Below are 15946 nucleotides of genomic sequence, written 5' to 3'. Positions count from 1 at the left end.
TGGTGATGACTCAGAGGCGGAATCTCAAGCACGCCTATTCTCACTCCCACCGGTTTCCCCAAAATGCTGCTTCTACTGCTGGGAGAAGAAGGAATGAAAATGCAACTGAAATGATGTGCTTCCTTTTTCTTACAACACTCATTATTTTTTCCAGATATACATATTGGTTAAAAATGCACTTGAGTGTGTCTCCCTGGGAGCAAACGTGGTTTTGATTCATTTGTGTCTCTTGCTCCTTCATACGTGCCTAGACCTTCCTGGGCCTTGCTATAAAGTGTTGCTAGGAGCAGCGCCCAGCCACGGTGGGAAGTTTCAGAGACCACAGGCTCTCCCCGGGCCAGGCTGTTCACTCTCTACCAGCACTCACACTTAAAACACAGCCCTGTCTCCGCAGGGGACCCTGACGACCTCCCGCTGGGGGAAGCATCTGTTGGAGGTTCCCATCAAAGGCGCCTCTGAAGGCACGTGCCTCTCTGAGATAGGCACCTGAATGTTGAGTCACCACACCTCCACAAGAAGTTATTCCTTCAGCTTATTTTTTGAAGAAAAAAGAAATGGGAGGCTTAAAACCAAAGCATACTATTTGAAGCTTCTTTCAGGGCTTCAGCAAAAGTAATGCAATCAAATGTTAGGATTTATAAATAATGAAAACTAATTCTTAAAAGCACCTGTAGGACCCAGAGAATTGTGAATAGAGAACCCTATGGACCGTAAGAAAGGTGTCTCTGGGAGCCCTTGATCTGTGTCTTACGGTCATCCTTGAGCTCTTCAAGAAGTGCTCATTATTAAAAGGACACTGGCTGTCTTTAGTGTTCACTGAAAATACATGTTTCTTAATTAAAAAAAAAAAAGTGATGATTAGCTCTATAAAAATTCTTAGACCCCAATCCAGGGCACAGAAGCTCCTGTGCTGAGACCCCTCTAGACGCTGCACCGTGTACCTCTTCCTCTGACTCTTCACCTATCCCCTTTCTATAGTAAAGGATACAGATTGGAATTCTTCACAATACTATATTCGCAATGCTAAATCTAAGTAAATGTTTCCCTGGGTTATATAAGCTCTTCTAGCATAGGATAAAATCCAAAGAGGGGATTATGAGTGCTTCTGATCTACAGCAGGTCCGTCAGAAACACAGACGACAAGTTGGCTTTGTGACGGGCCTCCAAAGGGGGAGCCGTCTTTTAGGACTGAGCCCTTAACCTGTGGGGTCAGGCACTGTCTCCAGGCAGAGAGTGTCAGAATTGGTTTCAACTGTAGGGCACTCAGCTCGGGTTTGGAGAGACTGGGAGAATTGCTTGGTGGTTCTGGAAAACATTCCAGACCCTCATTCAATGTTTGCTAAATTAAGATGGGCATCCAAGAAGGTGTATCTGCATGGGATGCTAATTTTCAAGGAACAGTTTGCTCCCACTGTTCCCAAGGAACAATCAATCACCCTCAAAGTGGTGATAATTTTCATTTCTTTAGATCTCTTTTAAAGATTTTATTTATTTATTTGATAGAGACAGAGAGAAAACAAGCACAAGCAGGGAGCGCTGCAGAGGAAGTGCAGGCTTCCCGCTGAGCAAGGCGGTAAACCTTCACATTTTTAGGGCACATCTTAATGTGAGGCGGGACTCAACCCTGGGACCCTGAGATCATGACCTGAGCCGAAGGCAGAGGCTTAACCCATTGAGCCACCCAGGCGCCTCTGGAGACAATTTTCAAAGCAAAACTTAGTAGGACTCATAACTCACACAATTTTCCACCTATAATTTATCACGGGATTACCGACTCCCTCCCCTTGAGACCAACCAAATAATTTTAGAAGGTGCTGGGAGAAAGGTTATCATTAAATGATTATTTGATAAAAGACATCTGAGCCCTTCGTTCTTTTTCTTAAAGAATGCATTTAGGTAACTCTTGTTTTAATATCTCTTAATATCTTGTTTTAATATCTCTTAATAACTCTTGTTAAAATACCTTGTTTTAAAGATATTTACTCCTGAATGGAAACAGTAGAGAACTACACTGTCCTCTGTAGTAACTTCTGGGTGTTCAGTGGGACATGGGAGCTCGGTCTGAGCAGAGAGAACGTGTCTTGTTAGCAGAATCCTTCCTGCAACCGTGTGTGAGAGCCAAGTAATTTAGAGAATGATGCTCATGTTGTGCTGATTTACTCAGTTCCTGGACTGTCGTGAATTAATTTCATTTAAATAAAAATGAGGTTAATCTTGGGGATAGCCAACATAATAAAGTAATTTTCCCTCTTTTTGAAGTAGCATATTAAATAAATATGTGGGCCTTTCTTCACTCATCAACTAAGACCACCCCTGTTTGAAATCATCTATGCTGAGAAACTTTAGGCTGTTTGTTGGAATTAAGATGTGCCCTAAAAATGTGAGGGTTTACCTCAGGTAATTTCTATATAAAATGGAAAAAGGTGAATATTTTATATCCCCTTGCGCCTTGAGGGGAAAAAAAAAAACACTGTAGATGGTTGTTGCTGATGTAATATGGTATGGACACACCGATTTGTTCCTAAAAAGTAATGACTCGGTCTCCTGACTTATCACCCCGAGCGGTGTCCCAATTTTAAAGGAGGCAGGTGTGAGGCCAAGTGCCAGTGACTTCCAGAACCGTGTGGGTCCTCCGCGTGGCTAGAGCATCCCATGGACTGAAGAGGGTGGGCTTCTGAGGGGATGGTCTTTGCCCACACACACCTGTGCTCCCCGAGGTACAATCTGAAAGCAATGTTTCTTAGAATTGGTCTGAGCAGTCATGGTTATTTAAGACCACGGAGTCCCAGATTTTCTTCAGATGCTGAGAATCGTCTCCCTCTCCCCAGGGGGCTAGGATTGCGCCTCTTGCAGGAGGAGGACGCAGGGAGTGAGCGCACATTCTAGGAGACTCCATTCAAGTGTGGGGGCACGTGTACAGTGCAAAGGAAATTACTTCTTCGTGGGGCTGATAATTCACATTAGAACACCTGTAGTGACCCACTTAATGCTCTCTGCATCGTCACAAAAATCTCACAAATAAGGCCAATCCAGATCCTCCTTACACTCGATGCCCAAGGGATTAATGATTCACCTGCGGTCACTTGTCTACACTGAATCACTGGGTCTTCTCTTCCTAAATTTTGGGGCCTTTTAGGTGCTTATATCATATGATAATGTTCAAATTTCTTGAAACGGGGGTGGTCCCATTCTTTAAATGAATTGAATGTTTATTGTGATTCTGAAGTCACAAAATCAAAACTATTCTAATGTGGAAAGTTTTCCAACTGGCCAAACCATCATACTTCTGACTTACATTGAGATATTATAGCATACTTATGTTTTCTCAAGTGTTTATTGCCCCAATATTACTTAAGAGTAGAGACTTTCAAATAGATTAAAGTGATCTACTTAAATACTTCAATCACTTAAATCAATAGATTCAGCCTCAAATCTTGCACTATTGTGTATCTTGTGATTGCATCTGCTCTATGTGTTTTAAAGACATGTGAATGTATGAAATATGTGCATTTTATTGCACCTAGGTGCATGTCAATGCTTATAAATCTTACAGAAAATAGTAAGCACTAGATAATTTTACAGATACTAATGTATTTAGAGGGAAGTGTTGTGATGCCTATAATTTTCCTTGAAATGCATCAGCAGTAACATTAATGGATGGATAGAAAGATAGAGACACAGGACTAAGGATATATAGAGTACATTGATGGTGGAACCTCGGTGGTAGGGATTCAGACTATTATTTCTAATTTTTTTTTTAAGATTTTATTTATTTATTTGACAGACAGAGATCACAAGTAGGCAGAGAGGCAGACAGAGAGAGAGAGGAAGAAGCAGGCTCCCTGCCAAGCAGAGAGCCTGATGTGGGGCTCGATCCCAGGACCCTGAGATCATGACCTGAGCCTAAGGCAGAGGCTTACCCCACTGATCCGCCCAGGTGCCCCTATTTCTGAATTATTTTAACTTTGCCATATATTTGAACATTTTCTGGTAAGCTACTGGGGAAGAAAAGACCTCTTATTTGATACGCTTTTTGATTTGTATTTTACACGTAGCTAAAGGAGAAAGGTAATTAGGTATTTGTTGGCAGGTGATCTGATTTGCAAGGAGATCGTACACAGTTCACAACTCTATGGGAAGCGCAGGCCGCCGCGAGCTGTGCATACCTTCACACGTTGGGAGGGCACCTTCAAATTGCAGTTGGGCACTGAGCTTGCAGGTCAGGGTGTCCGTCCCAGACAGCGTGTACCCAGGGTGGCACTGGTACTTCACGAAGTCCCCTGCAAGAGCCAACAGAGCTCACCTGGGACTATGTTTCCATGACACACCCCGTGAGTGAGGGCAGGAAAGGTCGAGATGGCCACCTACTGAACGACGTCCGGGAGCAAACCACTTCTGGACCCACATCGGGATTCATTTCTAGTTTGTTTAATCAAAGGGGACTGTTGTCACTTCTTGACTTATAAAAACGCTGTCTTCCCAGACACCAGACAGCGCATGGGGCAGGTTTTGTCACAGACTGATGTGTCTGGGTCCCGCCCCTCCCCCACAATTACTATTCAAAAAAAAGAAGGCGGATTGGGATTGCTTGGGATTTACGGGTGCAGCACAGGATGGCTTCAATGCATCCAGAGAGGGCTAATCTGCGACCTTGGCCTAATTAGCACAATGTTCCCATTAACTGAGCCATTAGGAGGAGAGCAGAAACTGGGTCACGTGGTTTGATCAGTGGTCTGAAACTCGGGGGGAGAACACAGTGTTGTGTTTGTAGTTGAGACAGAGAAATCCTGGGTCACAGTAATTACACCACAGACATATGCCGCAGCAGGTCACCTAATGTGACCTGATGGTTATTTAATGAAACTCGCCATTAATACGGAATGATAAAGCAGAATTTCTAAATATTACCATTAAGTACACTCACCAATTACATTCCAGTTTCAATGAAAGGTCAAAGTCATAGTCATCATTATTTTAGCTACAAATGATTAAGCCCTTCTTGTGCGAGAACATCTTTTCCTAACTAAACGCAAATATCTGTTTAAGTCTGTCTCCGAATACCATATTTAAAAGAAAAATACAAGCTAGCAAATGCTGGTGGGCCTGGTGAGGTGAGGATATGCTCAGATGACAGAAGCAAAGTTCAAATAGCTAAAAACAAACACCGTGGCAGTGGAGGAAGAAATGCATATTCCTTCGATGTATGAACTCCTTAGCAATGCTTTAGGACATTCTGACAAATACTCACTTACTCACGTGAGTAATTATCGCAGTGAGGGTGAGTGTTAAAAAAGTTGGGCTGAGCTAATGATGTTGCAACAAAGAACACGTTACCTATTTCAAAATCCTCATCCTCCGTAAGCATTTCTGCCTGTGGAACCGACGGGGGAGGTTGGCATTTCTTGAGCTGAAATGCTAAAGGGTTTATAGAAAAAAAAAAAAAAACTGCAATTACATTTGCTGAATAAACAAAATTATTACAAAAAGCATTCTGCTTCTATTGTTTTCATGGCCAGGTACCCTGCGAGGTCTATGTTTGTAAATCATCGTTTTAGAACATTCTCAAGCTTATAGGATTATCTCACGCCCATGAATATGTAAAGTCAAAGGGGAAAAGGGAACAGTTTTTAAAACTCGGGCATTTAAATAAAGCCACTTTACATAATTTTGGGGATTCTGGAAGGAAATGGTTCACCCATGGCCTGGTGTCAGGTCCACATTTACATTTGCTAAGGTCCCTCTCGGAACCCCATGCTGACGACTTCCATGGGTGCAGCTCTCACGAGATATAAGGGATTGATACGCTTTTCTCCAAATTATTGGTTTTCAAAGTCATTTAGTTCCCTGTTGCCTCAACCATAACTCTGTGGCATTTGCTACCTTGACTCCTCTGTAGGCGACATAGGGAATCTAGGAAAGCTACTAAACTGATTTCAAGGGTCCCTGGATCTGAGTCTCACCAGCAATACTCTTCTCTTGGAATGAGTCCAAGCTTCCCACACACCAGATGGGCCATCTACAAACAGCATCAAGCAAAAGAGGGTCACAGGGACCTCTGGCACTGAAAGCAAGAAAGTCTCAGAAGGCTCTTGCTTGGCAAGACCAAGGAACTCTAGCTGGAAAGGAGCCATATGTCAACACTATCAGGAGAACCAAATGGAATTCTTCACCTTAATCGACAAGGTGAGAATGCACTGACCGTGAAAATTGAGAACAAAGAAGCCTCCATTGGAAAAGTCGCTGTGGAACTTGAGCAGGACCTGGTTGGTGGAGCTGTATGCCGTTTCCAGGGCTGTGTTGCCACTAAAAACTCCCAGCTGAGGTGAGTTCTGGTCAGGACCATCCCTAGGAAAGAGAGAAGTTTGAGGAGAAAGTTCCTAATCACAGCTGAAACCAACAACCATTTTCTTCCAACATGTGGCTTCCATCCTGCCCAAGCAGCCTGGTCTGAGCCTGGGCTCCAGGGGACGGAGCTGGTGCTCACACCTGGAGATCTTGGGGCTGACTTTACTCACCCCACTGCAGACCTTTTCAGAGCCCTAACAGAGACATATTAGGGCTCTTACAGTTGGTTACTGTAATATCATGTATCAGCTGCCTTTCAAACGTCCATGTTTGAAAGTCTCAATTCCATGGTGTCTCTTTAACGATGGATGAAATTTATGGAGATCTTGCTACTGAAGTACAAAGTTTTTAAGACTTTGTTAAAAAGGAAATGACAGTGTGAAGTCCAGCTACTTGCCCCAGGATAGCAAAGCAACATTTAATTGCACTTTCCGCTACTCTTGGAGTCAATGTTTAAGCCAATCATTCAGAAATGTTCAGCATTAATAAGGTTGCGTGGAAGGTTTCCATCAGTGCCCAGCACCCCCTCCCCTCACCAAGATGAGGTAAACTGCACGATGAGACCGCCAGCCCCTCCCTCTCAGGGAAGGTGACCTTGCCTGAAACAATCCTTTCTCCTGCTAACAATGTCTTGCCCCACCCTCTTCCTATAAGAATCTTCCATTGTGTACACCTAACTCCTCAGAGCGCCTCTCTCCTGCCCAGTGGAGTGTTAACCAGAGTCAGGAATCAATAAATAAAACGAATTAGATCTTCAAATTTACTCAGTTGAATTTTTGTGTTTTTAACAAACTGAATAAAATACTACCGTCTTGTGGACACAGTGTTTAGAAACAGCGAGTGTTTAATGTCACAAAGTTGGCCAGCCTCCTTGGTCTCTTTCTCATTAGGGCTCTGACAATGGACACTGCACTTGGTTGACTATGAGGAGCTTTTGCGTCTACCTGCTGCATCTGTAGGTTAATCCAGGTGAAACGGCTGGTGGTATAATGTGGTTTTGTTTTGCCTTTGAAAGGGCAAAAATTTAATATTTCAGGCTCCCCATTCCTCCTCACCCCTCAGCCGCTGGTTCTGCCAATCTCTCCTCCCTGCAAGAGTTACTTCTAGAGCCTCAGAAGCCGGTCTCCCTTCCTGCCCTCAGTTGACTCATTTCCCACCAAACAAGACTCGGAATTCTGCAGCCGGTCACTCCCCTTCTTAAAACCCTAGAAAATCTTCATCACTCTTAGAACTAAGCCTGGGATCTTTCACGTGATTTATAAGTTCCTGTACTCTCTGTCCTGCTCACTTGGACCCCATAAAACCCATCCCTGACACCTTCCAATACCCTGAAGTCACCTGTCTTCAGCTCGCTGTACAGGCTTTCCAATATCCACAATAACCCGTACCATTTACACCAACTTTCTACACCAAGTTCTGAGGCACACACACATGCATAGCACATTGCTACCTCCCATAAATTCATAGTTTTCATGGAAATATTTTCTGGCAGCACATCCTGCTTTTCAAGCCTGGATTGAGCTCACCCACTCACACCCCACTGGCCCTCTCCCCTTCTCCCATCGTAGTATCACAGAGGACTTGTCCATCTCTGTGTCCCCTATAACCTCTCACTTCCAAAAGCAAAGGTAGGGTAGTCATTCCCAAGGACGTGAATGTAGCCAAGGTTCACGTAAGTAATTACCCAAGGCCACATGACTCCTTGGAAAGAGAAGCAGAACCCAAATCCTCAGGCCTGAGCTGGCTCAGTGTCACTTCTTGCACATCGTATGGTCGCGCAGTCCTGCCGTGTGTACAAAGGATGATGGGAGGGTTGTGTGTAATTATCTCTTCAATGTTTCCAGGAGCACCGATTTCTCATCATGGCAAAAGATTCCTAACCAACTTTTCTTTTATAAAAAAAGAAAAATCGCACTTAAAAAAAAATGTATAATCCAACTATGTTGGGGTAATCTCTATTCAGAGGAATCCTGAATTAACAAAATGCAAACATGTCACATGACATTTATTCCCCATATCACTTGATTTCCTTGGTAAATATCCTTTCCAATATCTACCTAAAAACTTCACTTCTTAATGTGTCATCTGACATCGAAGCCCCACGTCTGTGGTTGCGAGAACAGTTTGACACAATCACAGATGAGTTCACACGGAAAGGCTCCCCTACCAGACAGCAATGTAATCATTCACGGCTTCCGTCTGTAGCAATGTGAAGTTGATGTAGACCCCATGGCCGGGAGGGACAGTGATCAGCCAAAGGCAGTCCTTCAGGATTGGGTACTCGTCTGGAAATCCAGGAGAATAAATGGTACCATTCTGAGATGTTACATTATATCCACAAGGAGCTGAAAAGGAAGCAAAGGAAAATTAAGCCCCAATACAGTCAACTTTAGAAAGGACACAGTTAAAAATTTCTAAGTCTCTAAAGTCCCTTTGCCAAAATTTTCCTTATGAGAAATAATGGTGAATATTTTCAGTAGCTACTTTGTCAAAGTAATTCCACTAAAGTCTTAAAACCTTAGAAGAATTATACTTCTAAGCTAAGTTATCTAAATTCCGTTTAATATATTCTCCAAACACTCAAAATCCTTTCAGGATAAAGTCATTCTCATGTAATTAAAAAATTAAAAAAAAAAAAAGCCCTTACTCAGTCACTCAGTTATCTTCTGTGACCGAGCTGATAATCCAATGTGCTATGTGATATGAGGAATTACATGGAAATGATGCATAAATAAATCATGGAAATTGTGTTGTTGTTTTAAGTAAGATTTCTAAAACATATTCAACTGCCTAAAAGGGTGGTATCCAAGTCTACCTGCCTAAATTAAAAAAATAAGTTATCAATTCTTGGCAGATCTATACCTGAAGAAATGAGAGAAAATAATATACGTGGGGTTTTCTTGCTGCTTTTCCTCCTCTCACCGGCTTTCATCTCCGCCAAGACTCACAATCCCTAATCAGCCTGTTTTATTTTACTTAATGAATTGGTATTTTCTGTTGCCATGGCAATTGTCTTATCTAGGGGAAAATGAAGTGACTACATATTAGCAGCATAATCTGAGACACATTACGACGCTCGGACAGCAGTATGATACATCAAAGTCACAAACGAAGTAGACTTTTTAATCAACCAAACTCTGATAGAGGGGTCGGAGTGCCTGCCACTAGCATGAATCTTCTGGAGCTTTCGAAGACTTGTTATGAAAGGTGTCGAATTTAGGTGGCAAAACTGGTGAAACTACATAGTAAAACGAGAGAAACGAACCTTCTGTAGAAAACAGTGAGCGATGACACGGCACGAGGCGGTATACATAGTACGCTGCTGGGTTCATCACATAGAGGCATGGGTATGTCTAAGGGGGTGGGGAATGTTCCAGTGGAAAATACATTGAATCCGGCCCAAGTTTTGGACAGAGTCATTAGGAGAAGGCTCCAGGGAGAACATTTTAGAAATGTTAAGGCATGAATATTGACAAGCGGGTTTGGAGGCAGGCCCCAAACCTTGCTTTGTAAACTAGCAAAGCACAGCACAGGGACAGCTATAATTTACGAAATGAGGCCATGATCTAGGCTGGGGTCATTAGGAGCTGGTCAGTGTCCCCAGAAGATGTCATACTTTGTCTCACCTTCAAACTTCATGCAAAAGTTCACTCTGTATGAAAAGTTCAAAGGCTTTCCTCCTACTCTGCTTCCAGGCTGAGCTGGTCCATTTCTTCTCAGCTCAACTCAAAGGTCCTTCCACCTTGAAGGCAGCTGGCTCTGGCCGGCCACGTTTGTTCCCCTGTCATGGGGCTATCCGCTCTCCCCACCGTGGGTCAGCGGCCAGAAGTCAGGGACGGTGCTCCTTTTCCCCCTTACCCACAGTCCACTCCCACGACGCCCCAGGGCCGAGCTCACACCACAATAAATAAGAGACAGTAAAGAGCAGATGGGCCGACACCGAGTAAGACGGTCACCACAAAGTATTTCCGTACCGAGGGCACTGAAGGGAGGGGCCGGCACCCCTGCTGGGGACGTGAGGGTCTGCACCCGCTCCTGACCCATAATCTGTGATCTCCAAGGCTTCCCTAGTGTATTTTCACCTCTCAAGGTGAATCTTAGACTCGTATAACCGTATTAAACATGGGCGCACCCTTCCCAATGGGGAAAAACACAACAAAACAAACATGAAGGATAAAGCCTTTCCAAGGACAAAAGAAACAATACGATAATTTCCTTGGGAGGACACATTTCTGGCTTCTGATGTTCTTTACGTCACTTAATAGCTGTGGGACATTGAACAAAGATACCCTTGCCGTGATTTATGTGTGGTAGTCAAGTAACAAGTCCACCTTTTACGTATTCGAGTATTTGCTGAGAGGGTATCATGGACCAGGACGTGCGGGGTTAGAGCGGGGGACAGAGCAGAGAAGGTAGTGATGGAGAAGCTACCGAGCAAATGCTGAGTATCAAGGTCTACTTGTGCAAGTCCAATCAGGGAAAGAACAAGCCCTACTTGTCACGTGAGCTAATAACATTCCATGAACGCATGTAACATGCCTTGAGGCAAACGCTGCTGTGGACTCTAGAGCAGAGAAAACAGGATGCTAAGAAACATGAGGGGAAGTCTCCTTCTCTTCCCCTGAGCTGTGTGTGCTCACAGAGGAGGCTTCACCGTTCCTGCCGTGGCCCCAAAGGCATGTCTAGATTTCCACATCTGGGTGGAAAGTCACCCAAAGTCCACAGGGACAGAGAACGTGGGATCTAAGGTGGCGTGAATCCTGAGGTGATCAGTCTTGAAGCCTCTGTGAGGGGCACCTGGTCACCAGAGGATGGGCACAGCTCTGCCAAGCTGGGCACCTCGAAGCCCCTCACTGCCAGCCTGGGAGCCTGGCCACAGAGGGACAAGGGAGGCCGCCAGCTGGCCGGACAGAGCACATGGGCGTACTAGGCACTACGCTTCACAATCAGACGTGACGTGCGTGTCAGACTGTCCCCCACTCCAGGAGCCCAAGAGTCACTAGACACACAGTCGCTCTTGTATTTGGGAGTGCCCACGGCGATGGGATTTCTAGTAAGAGACAAATATGTGGTCTTCCTCCTGCTCTTCGCATAGGACTCTGGAAACCTTGGATAAAAGCTAAGGGATGAAAGACATAAAGGCATCCTTCATTATTCATAACAAGACCCTTTTGATCACACCTGAGCTATGAATAAGGGGACTAGGAGAGCACCCAGGGATGGCGCTAGTTGCCGGGGAGCCAGGTGAGAAATCGGAGGACGGGAAATCTCAGCTGCATCCTAACCTTTACAGAACTGAGGAGCTGGAGGTCGACTTAATCTCCACTGGCCAGTGATTTAATCATCATACATCCGTAGTGAAGACTCCATAAAAACCCCAACGCATGGGGTCTGAGAACCTCTGGGCTGGCGAACACTTGGGCAGCAGGAGGATGGTTGTCCCGGAGAGAATAGGCCGTCCTGCTCGCCTTCCAGCCCACCGCGGCCTCTGCATCTCCTCCATCTGGCTGCTTCTGAGTTATAGCCTCTGGACTGGTCTGTAACCTTTTTTATTTTTTTCCTTAAGATTTTATTTATTTATTTGACAGAGAGAGACCGAGGGAAAAGAAGCGGGGAGAGGGGTAGAGGAGGAAGCAGGTTCCCTGCCCAGCAGGGAGTCTGACACAGGGCTTGATCCCAGGACCCTGGGATCATGACCCCAGCCGAAGGCAGGCACTTAACAACTGAGCCACCCAGGCACCCCTGATCTCCAATCTTGTAAGTACAGTGTTTTCCTGGGTTCTGTGAGCTGCTCTAGTAAAGTCATCCAGGAGGAGGAGGGAGTCATGGAGACCTGAATCATAGCCAGTCAATGAGGGGCACCAGTGACAGTCTGGACTTGGGACTGGCATCCAAACTGGGCCAGGGCAGGGCAGCCTTGTGGGCCTGGGGGTTTCATCGGTGGGATCAGAAGCTCTCCTTGGGGAGACTATGCAGCGGTGTCGCAGAATGGCTTGTTGTAGGATGAAGGCACCCACTGGCGGCCAGCAGGGTCAGAGGGAGTGTTGTCTACAACTCTTGATGGGCACGCCTGTGAAGAATAGGTTAGGAGGAGGGACTGCTGTGTGAGGTACGGTTATGGGAAAGAGTTTTCAGGTTATTCCTGCAGGTGATTCTCCAGAGAAAACTATGGACATGAAGATGACTGCGTTGTCCGCTTGCAGCAAATTCTAGAGCCAGCATTAGGTACGCTGACTATGACGGAGGGGATGTCCTACCTGAATGTGTCATTCAGTGTGGAGTTTGTTCAGTGCTACTTATATGTAAAATGTCCCCTGCCTCGTCCTCACTGCCTACCCCACTCCACTGGACGGGGCATCGCTGCCGTATCCCCGTGGATTCTGTTCACCTCACCATGGTTTGAGGACGTGAGCTTTTAGGTGGCTCATACAAAAAGTGATGGGTGTGTCTCACCCATTCCTGCCCATGGGAAACCAGGGCCATCAGATATTGGAAGATGAGCTGGTGGCCAGGCTGGACCTCAGCACAGGGACGTGGAGACTCACCATCACTTCATTCCACCTGGGGATAGACTTGGGAAAAGTCAAGGGGCGCCAAGATATGTCTTTATTGGGCTCTTCCTCCATTTAAATGTGTATAAAGTGACTGTCTCTGAATTGAGATAGATAGAAAGAGCTTAAGTGATTTCAATCAGAAATTAAAATTTAAAAGCCCTAAATATCCACCAGGACAGTTACAGATAATTTACAGATGGTTTTCTCCAGGATTATATTAAGATTTCTGCCTACCCTTCAACAGGAGGCTGAAGAAAAGCCTACAGCAGTGCACAAGTACCTACATTTGGCCTGGGTGTTTATGAATTTTAAACTCTTGACTGTTAACGTAACAAGGACCTGAACGCCTGATCTCATTGGATGTGTGGAACTCTACAGGTATTTTTGACCTATTTTTTTTTCCTTCAATAACTTTGGTTTCCTTATGATGGTTTTAAGATAGAGGGACATAGTGTACTCTATCTTAGGGACTGCTTCATAATGGAAATATTTAAAATAATATTTATAAGATAAATATTTTATATACATATCATAAATAGTATATATACTATATAACATAATATAATATACATACATAGTATAAATATTTATAAATATAAGTAAAAAGAATATTCTTCAGGATGCCATTTTTATTCTAAACTATTAGAAAAGATTATTTATTCATCAATCAACTTGGTAAACCTTAATTTTAAAAATTATGTATATAACATCCTTTGGTTGGTTGAATTTCTCATGTCAATTATGCAGTCAAATAGCGTTCTGCTTACAAAATCTGTTGGTCTGAAAGAAGTTGCTAACGTGCTAATTGCAATGTATTAAGTTATCCTACTAATTATCTCTGTCCACATAGTTCCCACCAGTTATTACTGCATTTTAAGTTGAGCAACAATAGGACAGTAGTTAACTTAAAAAAAATCTTAAATGTATAACTACATAAATATTTCAGTGATAAAAGAGTAGGTCAACAAAAAATCTAAAATTTTTAAATTGTGTAAGTAGAGATGCATATTTAATTGTCAAATTACATTTAGTAAACTAAATAAGTTTTTAATTGTCAAATTACATTTAGTAAACTAATAAGTCTTTTTAACCATATTTTAACAATTATAATCCGTCTTTTAAACTGAGACTTCTATATAATTATGCTATTAGAAAAAATGTCTTAATTTTTCAAGTCATTTTGAGACCTATTTTTTCTTTTTTATTTTAATAGATAGCATACTTTTAGTCCAGATAGTTTTCAGATGAATTTATAATACACCAACTTTACATAATAAATCCTTACACAATAAACATATTAATACTGTCACGTACCTATGAATTGGTTTAATATATGCTTATGAAGACGGATGCCTTAAAATTCAGAATTCTTGACTCTTGATTTTCTAAATTGTTCACTTTTTACTAAAGATGCCAGAAGCTATTCAAAGTTTTCTATGTTTTGTTTTTTCCCAAGTATCTCTCATCTATTCTGAGATTCTTCTGAGATTTATAGGGTTGTACCTTTGAAGATTGTTTCCAGTACCTTTGTCCTATACACCACAAATAAGTCTGAACTAAAAATCCAATGTGAATTAACAAAATACACTTCAGGTGAGCATCCCTGATAATCAGCAGTTTGCCCGTGTCTTGTGAGGAGCGTAACCAAATAATGCACATCTTATAGCCCATCATTGTCAGCGAACAAAGACACTGGGGAGGGTGTGCGCTATGGTGAGTGCTGAGAGTGTGTAAGCCTGACGATTCACAAACCTGCACCTCTGGGGCTACTAATACATTATAATGTTAAATATATATATATATATATATATGCACACACACACATACATATATGTGTATATATATATGAAATAAAACAGATAAAATAACTTCTGTTATATAATAATACCCTCCGCTTATTTTTTGTGTGTTTTATCCAATATGGAGAAGATATTAAACATGCATTGGCTTGTGCCTAGATAATTCACTTTATGATATAATTTTATTTGAACTTTATGTTTTGTTTTGTTTTTTACTTTGTCTATGACATTATAGATATGAAGAGAGATATGATGTTAAAAATACTTGGGTAGTAAAGAATTTGACCTTGTCTATAGAGAGGTCTAGGCCTCTATTCTGGGGACTGTGGGTTGGGAGGGGGGTAAGAACACACCTGGTGGCCGTGTCTTTATCTCATGTGGGTGCTGGCCATACCCGGTAGTTTCAGCATGGGCTGATTATGCCGGATGCACTCTAAGTTGCTGTCTTTGAGTTACAACATATCAGCTGGTCCGGAAGCTGACATCAACCACCAGTCATCCATCCATCAGTCATACCTGCCTCAGGAAGCCCCAGTTAAAACCTCTGGTCACTAAGACTCGGGATGCTTCTCAGGTTGGCGATACTCGGGCACACTGTCACCCCTCGGTCCCTGAGATCAGTGATGCAGCCTCCTAGACTCTAACCTGGGCTTCTTTCCCCAGGATTTTCACGTGCCCTTTCCTTCTTATAAACCACAAGCAGAGTCCACTAGCTTAGTGAGTTCTGTGAGCCGTCTTAGTCAGTCGTCCAACCTCAGGATGGTCTGGGGCAGCTCTCAGTCCTTCAGCTGGAGTCGGCAGGACCTTAGCTTCAGTCTGGCCAACTCTGGGTAGTGTGACACATCACGACGTCATTATACAAGGTGCACCCCCTTTGGGCTACATCACAAACAATACACTTTGTTACTTTCACGCTCACAGAATAATTCTAAGCCAGCGGCTATTTCTATATTTGAAAACAGACCTCGACAAAGTGATGAAGCCTTTTTAAATGTTTAATTCTACTTTTTAATATCAAACCAAGCCGTCTTCCATGTGTATATGAATACAAAGAACTCAGGTGAAAACTACAAATAAGAAAAGGGCTTAATTGTGATAATTCAAAGTATTTTATAGATATGCAAATAAATGAATTTTTAAATGGAGAGTAGTAAAGAGGTTTTTAAGTGTTTTAATAAAAAGCACTAGATATACTGATGCTATATTAGTTTTATAAAGTAATTTTTTAAATGTTGTTTTATATGTTAT

The 15946-nt window shown here is 43.1% G+C and overlaps 1 protein-coding gene across 2 annotated transcripts in view; it reads right to left on the bottom strand.

The window, feature by feature from the left end:
* Positions 1-15946, bottom strand: part of CSMD1 (CUB and Sushi multiple domains 1) — a 1941062-nt gene that overhangs the window by 139740 nt on the left and 1785376 nt on the right. For both annotated transcript variants that reach the window (XM_032328946.1, XM_032328947.1), the window contains 4 exons: positions 8513-8690; positions 6200-6345; positions 5335-5415; positions 4167-4280 (listed from right to left, as the gene is read on the bottom strand). In XM_032328946.1, the coding sequence (XP_032184837.1) occupies positions 4167-4280; positions 5335-5415; positions 6200-6345; positions 8513-8690 (519 nt within the window). The remainder of the gene's footprint in view (positions 1-4166; positions 4281-5334; positions 5416-6199; positions 6346-8512; positions 8691-15946) is intronic.

The sequence above is a fragment of the Mustela erminea genome, chromosome 21 (assembly GCF_009829155.1).
Source record: "Mustela erminea isolate mMusErm1 chromosome 21, mMusErm1.Pri, whole genome shotgun sequence".
NCBI classification, from domain to species: domain Eukaryota; kingdom Metazoa; phylum Chordata; class Mammalia; order Carnivora; family Mustelidae; genus Mustela; species Mustela erminea.
The sequence above is the reverse complement of the archived record's forward strand: the minus strand, read 5'-3'. Positions and strand labels throughout refer to the sequence as shown.